Here is a 12,832-nt window from a genome sequence, read left to right on the forward strand (position 1 = left end):
TCTGGTGGTCATTATTTGCCACTCTTTATCTCAATTGAGAACTTATGATACCAAAAGATTGTGGGGATGTGAGAAGCATTTCTTGGACTTATTTTCCAGACAACTCCTGCAGTAATTATTGCAATTATATTCAACACCAACCCCAGTGTGGAGTCCAACTGTACGTATGGAGAGTCAGAGAGAGAGAGAGGAAATGCATCAGAATTAGTGCAACAAACCGCAGAAATCTTTAATAATAATAAAACAAAAAATATATGGAGGTAATAAATTCTCTCCTGTCTCGTAGCCTGTCTTCGGAAACGCACTTCAATTTGGGCAGTCGTTCTCTCATTTAACGATTAGTGAAGGCTGGACTTTAACGGTTAGTGAAGTGAAGTGGGGCCTCCAACAAAACAACTCGCACATTTGGATACGTATTTATGTGATGTAGATATTCTCTCGGCCATCTCAACCTGGGCAATATACTCGTGGATTAGAGAATTATTCGGAAATTCAGAGCGAGCGGATAATGGTAATAAGAAGACCGTGTGAGTTGCATGCGGTTGTTTTCTGGGGTGTCCGCGCCGTCCAGCTCATTACATATTCCGGCCGCATAGCCACATTTTTCCAAAATATTTTTATATTTTTCCACCCTTTCCCTTCATTCAGCTTCTGTTCTCCTAGTTTTATGGCATTTTTATTCGAAATCAGTCCAACTGCATGTTTTACGCACACTGTACCAATTTGTGTAAACTCGTGTTGTGTGTACGTATGTGTGTATGCATTTAATAGCCCGTGGCAGAAAATTGAATGCAGAGTAAAATTTTTGTGGTGGACACTCGAGTCAAGAAGAAGCTGACCAGGTGCAAATAACATTTTGAACATTTTGAAAAGAATTACACGGCGCAACATTCATAAGTCAACGAATAAAGCTTTGAGCAACATCACAAACACAAGAAAAATAAGCTCATAAATATTATTGAGAATAAATTAATGACCAAGATGAAGTAGCTCAACAGTTCACTTGGGGGCTTTTGTGGAAGGTGCTTATTTCAACTTCAAACTCACTTTTGGTTTTGATACGGAAGGAAAGAAAAAGTGAGCAAATCTATCAACCCCAACCTAGAATTAGAGTAAATCATTTCTGAATTTATCTGAAAGAAGTCTTGTCAAGCCCCTTCTTCGCTTGTGGCAACAACGAACGGCACAAGATGAAGAAGGACCTATTACAATGTAATCCTTATCTTCCACCCAACAAAACGGTGGTGTAGCAGAGCAGTATGTTATGTAAATATGTAGAAATGTGTGTATGTGGTGGCATCAAGGACGACCACGACCCAAGAAACTGGATCTATGCAAATGAGGTGTGATAATGCATCATCAAACTAAAAATAACTTGCAATTTAAAAAAATCAATAAAATGCGCTATAAAATTAAAAAATTTAATACAAAGCTCAACCAAATAAACACAATTTACAAATGCTTTGATACAAAAAATATATATCATACATACACAGACAATAATTTGACAATAATTTGAAGTATTAACCTGAACTGCGAGTTCGCTGACTAATTTTTCTGCCAATTTGATCTCGTTGACTTGTTGTTGACCAGCAGTAAGAGCGTTCAGGGCGGCCACCGTAGCAGCAGCTGAAGAATTGCTCGTCCCCCCGTGATGAGATGAGGAAGAAGGGATCGGAGATGACCGATGGGTTTGACCTGCCCCTCCTACATGTCCCCCAGAGTTGGATGCCCCATGACCACCGCTGACCTGTGATGACGGGCGAGGGGGTGGGGACGACGTGTTGCTGCTGTGCGTCTGTTGGGAGGAAGATGCTGCTGCTGCAACAGAAGCCAAACCTTGCTGCCATATCTCCTGGTTCATCTTGATCAGCCGCTGTGTCAACTCGGACATGACCATGTCTGACTCCATTGGACTGGCCAACTCCATCATCTTGCCCATTAAATTGGCACTATTTTGCTGCTGTTGTTGTTGGGCTGCAGCAGCAATTGCAGTTTGCAGACTACTTGCCAATGCCCGAAGCTGTTGCTGTTGAGCTGCCATGGCCATGCTGTTACTTGCCTGGTTGTTGGCAGAGGTGAACTGAGCCCCTGCAGCCGCCGAGAGTGACATTGCCATCGGGAGTGAAATTGGGATCGACATGGGATTACTATTTGAAATTGGTTTAATGTCCTTGGCATCCTTGAAGTCCTTTAATTCAGAAGGTGTTGGGGAAGGTGGGGGTGACCCCAGCATGGAATGAGATGGCGAGTCTGGTGGGGACGACATGTCATGATGATTTTGATGCTGATTATGATTTTGGGCATTTTGCAAAGCCATTGCTAGAGTTGCTAGTGCTGCGTTGGCATTTGTCGGCATGGACGATGATGGTGACGATGAAGATGTTGAAGGTGGCAGAGATAGATTTGGAGTCGCTGCTGCTGGAGTGATTGTGACACTGAGACCTGAGCCCAGCGGACCAAGTCGTTCCAATCCACCAAACCCGGTGGGAGAGTGGCGTGGACTGGTCAACGGGTTTGCAGAATTACCAGGATGATTGTTCCCGGATGATGATGAAGAAGGAGCTGCGCTGATGGTCAAGCTGCTGGTGGACATTGCTGACGAGGACGTTGAGGAGGAAGACATGCTTCCACCTGCGAGCATGTTAGCATTCCCTCCAGCTGCAGCGAAAGCAGCAAATAAAGGATGCATTTGAGCCGAGGTCATAACTGGCCTCCTAAATAATTGGATTATCAGTTTTGAGACAAATCCCATGAGAGGTTGGTCAATTATTGCATGAGACAAAGAGAAATGGTAGCGGTAAGACTCAACTTAAAAAAGTGTAAACATATTCTCTGGTGAAAGGAGTTAAATTTAATTTTTTTTAATTTAAAATTTTCTCATAAATAACAAACAAGTTTAACGTTAAGAAATCTATATTTCTAGTTGTGACAAAGTTCAAATTTAAGATGGAGGCACAATACGACCCAGTTTTACAGATTTGTAAACTTTGCAAATCCTCTTTTCTCCAAAGACACTTTGCTGACCATTTTAACAGTTGCCACGATGAGGGAAATTTATTTCTTTGTGAGTCCGACGGTTGTTCAATGAGGTACAAAACAATCCTCGCTTTAAGGAGACACAAAACCATAAGTCATAATGGTCCGGAGGCAAAATCTGTATTGGAAGACGGGCAGAGAATGATATGGGCAGAGGAGGTCAAAATGGTCCACAACAATAAGCCCGTCGGTATTTACGTGGGGGTGACAAATTATTATCACCCTCATGTCGCTGCAGCAGACAGAGATCGTGATGGGAAGAAGTGCATTGTAAGGTAAGTATACATTTTATTTTAGCTCTATATGTAATGGTGAAAACTGCATTTTTAGTTAAGTGAATAATGTTGACATGCTCTCTATACAATTTAGCAAACATTTTTTGTCGGAAGGATTGTGCTATTGCGACCACGATACGGCCCGGGAGCTGCTAACTGTAGCCGTGCTACCGCGTGATAACGAGAACAAAGTTGCATTTGAGAAAAGAACTTTGGAAGTCACTACAGCGTATAAAATGTACACTCGTCAGCATTTTGTAAAATGTATTTGTTCTGTAAGTATATGTTTTAAATATTTATCTGTGGTAATTTTAATTAATAATCACAAATCTACTATTATTTCTCTACAGAATTTCACCTCTACATACGAACTCTCAGAAAAGAAGGAGAAGACGATTCGCAGAGCGCTTAGAGACTCAGAATTTTCAAAGTATTATACTGACGATATACAGCAACCATTTACCTATCATGTTTGGAAAAACTCGAGTAAGCTCCATGACTAGGTTAGAATGTAGTCCTTAAAATTTATCCTGTTTTCAGAGGATGGACAAGAGGCTGTCGCCGCAAAACGGGTAAAGGAGGGCAAGCCCCATTTAATCCCTCTTCAAAAGAGGTTGGCGTCCTCGGTGACCAGTGCTGGCGAACCCCAACACAAAATGAAACGTGACACGGAGGAGGTTGAAGGGGAAGAAAACCTCATAAAATTAATTAATGCTTACGGTCGATCTGCTGTGAGAGACATGTGTGATAAACTTAGTCAGGTAAAATCGGTTAATTTTTTTTCAACTTAAATAACAAATCAAATAGTTATTATTTGTTAAACAGGAGGAGAAGAAGTCAATTGACGAAAAGAGAATTGCTCTCGGTGATTTGAAGATCGACACTGTTCATGCAAATAAGATGTGATGTCATAATTAGATAGATATTTTTTTGATGAATTTTTTACACTACTACTATTTCTCTTTGTTACTCATATTATTAATATGAAATGCTAATACATTAGATTACCTCGAAGTCACTTTTTGCCTCAGTTTGAATTTGTCACTCGACCTGCTAACAGGTCACTTACTGTTCACACAAAAAATAGGAAATGCAACAGAAGTTTCCTTTCTGTTTTTTTATTTATTTAACAAGTCTCTTACTTCCACTTAGTTCTTACATGTGCACCAATTGGCTCACTCGTGCATGCTTCTCTCTGACTGACGATTTTAATGAGATTTATTTATATTCCTTGCCTCTCTCACCTTCTTGACTAATCCAATTTATTCAAGTATATTAAAAATTATAAATAGTCACACCACGAAAATTTAATCCGCTCTTACTGACTTTTCCTTTCCTACAACACTCCCAGTCCAACATTTGATTTCATGACGGATGACAGGTAGAACAGCCCTTCTGACACTTTTTAATCAGTTGAGATGATGAATGTGTATTTGGCCTGCTTACACGTTTTAAATTTGTGACAAGTCCACTTTTTTTGCTTTGCTTACTGGAGCAGTTGTGGGAGATAGTGAAAATCGGGGTCTGTGTTGAGAGGGGCAGATTGAGATGAAAGAGTTTCCTTGGTTGTTTAAGAGAGAGAGAGAAAGTGGTTGGTGTGGGAGGCCTGAGAAGTGAGACGGTAATGACGGGAAAGTGAGAGCGACGGTCTAAAGTATCCGAGAAAGAAGTGACGGAGAGAGTGAAAGAGAAGCAGCAGCAGGAGAGTAAAAACACAGCCAGGAAAAGTCCTATGCTCCTCCAACTACCACTGCCACCAACAAGCAAGGCAGCTCATAATAATACCAACTGACTTGGCTTTTTCCCGGATCTATAGGATCCAGCAGCAATTCAACTAGGCAGCTGTAGTTGTATCTCAGAAAAAGGGTGAAAGTTTGGGTGTTCTGCCATAAAACTGAGTGAGTTGGGGCGCCGGCGTTTTCCCCATTCTTATTCTCCTCCTTCCAACAGTTTTTACCACCCCGATCTAAGCAGATAGTTGAATACCCGGGTATTTTCTCTCTCTCACTCTCTCTCGTTGACCCTGGAGCCAGAGATACCCGTCCGTCCATCCATTCTCATTCCCAACCTGACCATCTACTGTCTCATTTTTACCATCCATTGACCAGACAGACCACTGCTCACTCCATTATTTACTCTGCCAGGCCAAAAACTCTGACTCACCACCACAATACTGACCACATATGCGTAAAGTATCACATTCAGGAGGAGGATGATATATGTATCTCTTCATAATGCTGCAGAGAGAGAGCTGGATGAGCTCTCATTAATCAGCTTCAGAGCAAAGTGCCGAGTTTGAAACTCAGAGATCCAACAGAATTAACTCTTCATCTCAAACAACAAATTTCATTCGGCTCGACCCTCGTGGATGGACAGTGGTAAAATTGGGAACATCCAAAAGATGGAAAAATTGATGTCTGTGTGCATGGAACAGCAGATGATGATTGCCAGTTGATGAATGCAGCGGAAGTTGTTTTAGAAGTTTTGGCAGGCGGCAAATGAGTGTGTCTACGACGACTATTCCTCCAAGAGTGAGTGAAACAGACATAAAATATAAAAGTCAGTCCGGAGCAGCAGCAGTCCTCTTGCCCGTGAATAAAAAGTGGTCAATTTGAGAACAATCACGTGGAGTTGATTTCTTCCCTAACTGGGAATACATACGTACATAAGTGCGTACATACAATAGGCATAGGCGCATTTATGTATGATTACATGTTCACAAAATGCTGGCAGTATTTCCCGTAAATGAAGATCTAATAATAAAAGTTTTGTTTGATTAAAATAAGTTAAACCAGTCACGTCTCAATCACACAATTCTGTATCATTATTATTCAATATGCACAACTTTAATAACGGAAAACGGTCATTTACCATCCAAAGTGGTTTTAGCTTATAATCCGTTTTTGTCTGGACATGGGATTAGTTTGAGACGAAAATGCAAGTTTTTATGTAAATAGTAGACTACGTAAATTGAGAATTGTGGCGTTCTTTTCACCACAATATAAATATCATTCCTTTCATATCCACGTATTAAAATTTCCAACAATATTAACACCACCATTTTAATAACACCTTTCACTTTGATATTAAGAAAAAAATCGAGTACTTACATTGCATACGTGATCTCGTCGCTGCCCCCGATCAGCAACAATGTCAAACTTTTTGATTGAGACGAGTTTTTTGTGATCACAATTTTTCACCAAGTAATAATAATAATCCTTTGACTGACACTAGTTGATAATACAATCAGTGTACGTAAATTCGTAGTTCAGGTACACTCGCTCGCACGTGTTGAAGTGGAATAATTTTTGCGATTTTTATCACATCCAATAAAGGAACGTGTATCAGGATGAGGAGGGTTAATTTTTTTTTCGTTTCGTAAAAATATTGCTAAAAAGTTCTCAAACACAAATTCCTACTATTGCACAGGTCCCAGTGTCCAAGGGATTTGTCAAAAAATGTGATCCTGCAACTGGGGGATATCCGGTATATCGGAAGAAGGGAACCAAGGAAGGGAGTAGCCCCTTCTTGTCGCTCTATTGTCTCGGGGTAAAAATGGTCAGTGGTGGACGGCCTAATTTGCATTCGAAAAAATGCTCAATTCATCCAAGACGTGTTATGTGTAGCACAGGCTAATAATGAATTGGGAACAATGAAAGTCTTGGTCATTGAATGAGCTCTATCTTTAGAACCGGTTCTCATAATGCGTACAAACGGTGTGATAAAAATTATACACTGGTCCTCGGTGTGTGTGGACCAGGAAAAAATCTCCTCCGATTCCGTCACTATCCCGCAATACTGGTCCAAATATCTAATGAATACAGTAATAATAATAGCGTTGTAATATTTGTGTCTGCCTACCCAGGAGAGACTGCCTTTGCCTGTACTGGGCGCACATGTATGTACAGGAATCTAGCAAACGGCAGCAAAACCAGAGCAAAGTTTCCTCCCTTTGGATTTTTTTACCGTGTAGAAATCTCTTAGCTCTCACGTAACCTCTGCTATTTCTGATACTCAACCCCCTATCCCGACTGACTTGTTACACCGTCCACCGTATTACGTACGCACAGATCTGAGGTATCACCACGTAAAGGAATAAAATAATCCACGCCAAGTGGGGATGGACCAATGCGAATAATCTTAACCCTTTGGTCTCATACTATCAACAGCACTGCTCCGCTTGAGCATTGCATTGCCTGGATGGGATTAGATTGATGAGCACTGAGTGAGCAGCACTATAATTACTCTTTTTCATTCCTATGCACCCGTGTATACCTCTCTACATATGCCGGCTAGCTAATCTGCGTATCTGCACCGCAATCATTGACGGGGAGCTCTTAATGCCTTTGTAAACTTATCACCAAAATAAAAATGTCCCCCGTTGGACGCTTAAAAAGAATGGGCATTGTCCACTATTTTTATGATATTAATACAACCCTGAAAAAAATTTGAAAAATGAGAATGAATAGATTAAATGAAATGGACCCTCGCAGGGTGTCCAACACGAGAATCCAGGAGTTCAAAGGACGGTCGCCAAGTATTCCTCTGTGTTTCAAGAGTATGAACGATGATGGCTTAATTTTTAGACAGCTAAAATAGTAAAATTGACTTGAATGTAACATTAATAATTGTCAACCAAAAACTCTTTTTACTCCTTTCTTCTAACCATCCGAGATGCACGTTTTCAGTTTCCGATCAGTTCTGATTTGAGAAATTGAATTATACATGATTTGACATTGTGACTTGGATGCATGCATGTATGTATGAACGCATGCACATAAGGAGAACCAAAATCGCATCCAAAATACTTATCAATCATTCTTTGTCCATACGTTAATTAAATACAGGAGACCAAAAATAATCTAGTCTGGGGATCGGTGCACTTGTATGGATTCATCCCAATAGTAAAAATCAGGCGACAAAATTACACAGAACACATTTCACGATAATAACTGCAAAAATTTAACACGAGTTTCCCTGATTCAGTTGTATCTCTTGCAGCATCGAGCACCGAGCTGACCTTTGTCCTCAAATTTTGCATATCTCATTTCATATCAAGTTTTAATTTCAGTCCATTAAAATTTTGAATAATTGAAGCATTCAATCCTGGTCACAAAACCGTGGAATGGAGGCCAAAATATATATAATTCAGTATTCAAATTGCATGTGCAACTGAAAAAGCCCAATGCTCGGAAGGAGATCGCATAATAAACTTATTCATATGGACAAGGAAATCAGAACCAGATGGGCCGTGCTGGTCGATATAAAATGCATTAATTTGACTTGAGGAATATATAGTGGAGGAATGACAGTGCATTCCTTGGCCGCAAAGATTATACATATGACTGACTGCCACAAGAATGACATTAACCAAACTCACTTGTTGAGCTCTCAATTAAATCAATTTCATTTACAACAGAGAAAATTCATTAATTCCATTGCATAAAATAAATTAGTCGTCTTCTCACAAACGCAATGATCAAAAGAGACACAAAAGAATTTAACTTTTGATAAAAGCAGATTCAAATGGACAAATAATGCAATCAACAACAACATGACGATTAGTGTGATTGAGTCCAAGTAAGAACAAGAAGACTCTGCGATGGGAACGAACGAGGGAGAACAGAGATGAAGTGCTTAAATGGCATCACATTTTACATATGCAAGTGGTTTTGTTCTATAGACCTGCGTTGTTATTAGACTATCTTATTCAGAAGAATCGACTTGGAATAAAGGAAGCAAAGTCATTATACGAATCCAATGTATGTATGCCACAATGTGGGTCTAATTAAACCGGACAAAAATTTAAATTACAATTACAATCCAATCTGCGGATAGATCCATATAGAATAAACTTGAGATGACGGGGCACTTTTCCGTCAAAAATCCTTGAGCTGCCGATGAAGAAGGCAAAGGTGTGTGTATCGTCGAGGTCCTTCGGAGCTATTATTTGTTGTTGATCAATCTTCTTCTTGATTGTCACTTCTCCAGCAAAAAAATTGATTCATCAAAGAACAAGAGCAAGTCATAATCGTCGTCGTCGTTGTATGTATGTAAATAGTACAGGAGTAGTAAAATGGTTATTAGAACAACACCGCCGTACTTTGTCTTATCTTTACCAGTCATGCATTGTAAAAAGGCGTTTAAAAGTATCAAAAATTCAATGAAATGAGGGCAGGTGAGCGGAGATAAACCAAAATAAAATTAAGCTTATCAAGTTGAAAATCCATCTCCTTACCGCTACGCATACTTTTACAAAGAACGCACAATCTGATCATCAGCAGATTTTCAGAGAACTGTCAACCCAATTCTTCCTTTGATTTAATGTCTTGGTTGGTCTCATGGTAGAGTTGGAATAAAAATGAGCAAACAAAACGCTGCTTACCTGCAAAGAAAAAGGAAAAATGCAAAATAAAATATTGCAAAAACATGGCAATTTATAACGCATCAAGATCAAATACAAAATACATTTATCTCTCCTACCACTTAAGATTAGTAATTATTAAGGTTGGCCTTCTGCTAATTATCGCAATTCCAATTGATGAGATGGTAATAAGGAGTTTGCAGCAATTAAGTGATTATTCTTTGATGGGTGTGAAAAATAATGCAAATGCTGTGAATTAATTCAAACTGACAACTTTATTAGGAAACATTGACATAATTGCATCAATTTGACCACTCATCAACCGAAGGTAAAATGTAATTAATAAGCCGGGCAGAATTTCAATCGTCCTTTCAGACAACAATAAAACGAGTCTGGACGTATGATAATGAAATACTGATCTCATCATCATCATCACATTTTCGCCGTATTAAATAATTGAGGGTTCTTTTCCTTCACGAGCAATCAACAAAAGAATGTTGACCACTCTCTTTAGCATTTCATCTTCCATTCAAGTCAAAACATTGGGCGGCTAACTGGTTTGGATCATTTTATTGAGCTAATAACTCAAGGTCATGAGCAAATGGAATTGCATTTTTGGTCATCCATACATCGTCAATATGTACGTTACATGATGAGCATATTGATTGAAGGACTGATGAACTGTTGCATTTACTTATCATCATGTCATCAACTGATTGGCTTTATTCCGACGGTACGATGAAATGACGTGGTCAATTCTGCAACATGTACAAGCATCTGAACCCTCTCTTTAAATAAATAATTCATTCTAACGAGATCCATCTCATTTTGGACAACGTATTTTTCCACATATGTATTTACGTGTTGGAAAAAGAAACCACATTCTAATTAGTTGGATACATATGTATTATGTTGCAAAAGGATGTCCAGAAATAAGTGATTGAGAATCGTCAAAGGTTGATGCGATATCATTATGGAATATGCAAATGAGTGTCATATGAGGAAGAGGAAGTAGTACGTAATCGCCAGAAAGACATTTTTTGTTTTCTGTTATGCTCTCCCCCCGTCCCTATTTTTATACGACGACTACGGCAACCACGGGCAGGTATAAGTGCAGATTTCTTTTCTTTCATTTCATGTAAGACTCACTTTATAAATATTCATGAGCCGCGGAAGGAAAAGGAGAATGTTTTACTGTTTTCACCGTCATTCTCAATAGAAATATTTAAATTCCGTCACAATAATCTTCTCAGTTGAATAACTCTTTTGCTCATGTGAGCGAATCTCATTTCGTGTGAGTCTTCTTTTTATTATTATAAGTTGGAAGTAAGCAAATATCATGCAATGCATATTAAAATAAAGTAATGTGAACAAAATTAAAAATGCTGACATTCTACGTGATTTATTCCTTCTTACTTATTACTGCACATACCATACACATACGCAAGTTTAGATATGTACACATGTGTGATCGAAGCTGAACGCGGCTGTGTATCTATTTTTGAGACTCAACGGACGATGAACGACAAAGAGAAAGAGAGACGAAGAGGGGATGAGGTTTATGAAAAAATGCCCAAAAAATAAAAATCCGGAATTCATTTACATTCACATGAACACAGATCTGAGAGCCAGATGGTAAATGCGGACACTTCATCTCGCACCGGTTGTCATCTTGGTTTTTAGGCATTGTTCTACTTATGCAGACTTTAGCTGGTTGTCGCATGTGATTGCGATATTTACCGTATTTTTGTGTTGATGGTAAGATTCATGCAAGATTTATTTAGATTACAGTCACTAAAACTTTGTAGGACGGATGCGGAACATGATGAAATTGTTGTGATTTCTAAATTAAGTTATCACTAGCATAATTTTCATATTTTAGAGAGATAAATGTAGCGATAATAATGTCATTTACTAAAACAACTCATAATTTCGTATTCCTCTGTGCAATGCATGGTCCACATGTTTGTGAAGGACCTAGTGATACATTTATTATTATTACGAGTAAAAATGGTTCTCCAGTGTCTCTCGAACCTGAGGGTTCATTGTAGTTTTAAAAAATTGCTTTAATTACTAACAACCCAACTTCCTTAATTATTTCAAATTTACAAAAAAATGAGAAATAAATGTAGGGCTGAACAAAGCAACAGTAGCCACTTATTAACTTTAGCCTTTATTATTTTCCTCGCTTTTCACAATTTCTTCATTATTCAAAATTATGCATTGCCGATTGCTCATGCAATCAGATTTTTTAATTTTTGTAGGAAACAAAAGCACTACATTCGAGTTGTTAACACTTGAATTGACACGCACATTTTGGTCACCATTTTTTATACAAAATACATTTTTACGAAATTATCGTCGGTCGGCAAAGTAATTTTAATTGGTCAAACCCATTGATTGTACCTACGTGATACTCAAGTCATCTGCTTGAGCAATTAAAAACTAACAGTTGCAAATTCAATTTTTTTGAAATTAAGAAAGAGTGATTAAATATGCAAAACCATCGTCAACAAAGTAATCCTGCGGGCTAAAATATTTGACACTTTGCTTAAACTTGAAGTTAAGTAGCCAGTGCATGCTTTTTTCAGTCTGTTGCCAGAAATATGGTTGGAGAAGAAATGTTAACCTGGTAGGTGGGCCAAATTATACGCTTAGTAAAAGGTTTCAAATTGAAAACATAAGCACGAGATATTGTACGCTATTATTGGGAAGGAGGCGCTCTACTCTTTTCAATAACAAACGTAATGCCAGAGTTTGGTCGATTGTCATGTAAGCAGAATCATCATCAAATTCATTGAACACATGCAATAATTTACAACTGTGTAACCCAACGTCGAACAAGGTGCAACGAGCGTCCAGAGGGAGATAAGGATACAAGAGTGAGTTTAAGGTCTAATGATTTCATCAGAAACGAAACAAGCAACAGAAGACAGAAACACGACCCTTCGTGAGCGTTCCCTTGAGCAATTTTTCAGAGTAAAAAATACATTTTTACAACTGAACAAACAATACAAAACAGAGTGTGGGTTTAAGGTAATTGGGATAATTATTGTTGTCATTTTTAAGAGGCACGCTAGCTTAACTTTCGAGAAGTCAACAAGTCACGCAATTTTTTGTAGGGTTGATTCATAATCATGAAGGGGCAGGAGGA

General features: G+C 38.7%; 2 protein-coding genes across 4 annotated transcripts in view; one reads left to right on the forward strand and one right to left on the reverse strand.

Moving 5' to 3' along the window:
* The window catches only part of LOC110845495 (zinc finger protein rotund), a 55,937-nt gene extending 49,589 nt beyond the window's left edge, over positions 1–6,348 (reverse strand). Inside the window, exons 1-2 of one of the 2 annotated variants that reach the window (XM_035849520.1) lie at positions 4,323–6,348; positions 1,529–2,717 (exon numbers count right to left, since the gene is read on the reverse strand). In XM_035849520.1, coding sequence (XP_035705413.1) covers positions 1,529–2,707 — 1,179 coding nt within the window. In that variant the 5' untranslated portion in view covers positions 2,708–2,717; positions 4,323–6,348. Of the gene's footprint in view, positions 1–1,528; positions 2,737–4,322 lie in introns of those variants that run through there. The other variant, XM_035849521.1, reaches the window with a different exon arrangement.
* Positions 2,637–4,332, forward strand: LOC110845496. Of its 2 annotated transcripts, none has more exons than XM_035849523.1 (6): positions 2,637–2,760; positions 2,927–3,314; positions 3,409–3,589; positions 3,665–3,800; positions 3,855–4,075; positions 4,140–4,332. In XM_035849523.1, the coding sequence occupies exons 1-6, from the start codon at positions 2,754–2,756 to the stop codon at positions 4,218–4,220; spliced, it is 1,014 nt and encodes a 337-aa protein (XP_035705416.1). In that variant the 5' UTR covers positions 2,637–2,753; the 3' UTR covers positions 4,221–4,332. The 2 variants fall into 2 exon arrangements, with proteins under 2 accessions (XP_035705416.1, XP_021947621.1); XM_022091929.2 differs by having other exon boundaries at positions 2,659–2,800.
* Positions 6,349–12,832: the final 6,484 nt, after the last annotated feature.

Source organism: Folsomia candida, unplaced genomic scaffold, assembly GCF_002217175.1.
Source record: "Folsomia candida strain VU population unplaced genomic scaffold, ASM221717v1 Fcan01_Sc003, whole genome shotgun sequence".
NCBI classification, from domain to species: Eukaryota; Metazoa; Arthropoda; class Collembola; order Entomobryomorpha; family Isotomidae; genus Folsomia; species Folsomia candida.

Bases quoted from the DNA above. Each gene is read 5' to 3' on its own strand.
- LOC110845496 (XM_035849523.1), top strand. The intron at 3,590-3,664 runs GTAAGTATATGT...ATTTCTCTACAG, and splicing joins TTGTAAAATGTATTTGTTCT to AATTTCACCTCTACATACGA. The intron at 4,076-4,139 runs GTAAAATCGGTT...TTTGTTAAACAG, and splicing joins TGTGTGATAAACTTAGTCAG to GAGGAGAAGAAGTCAATTGA.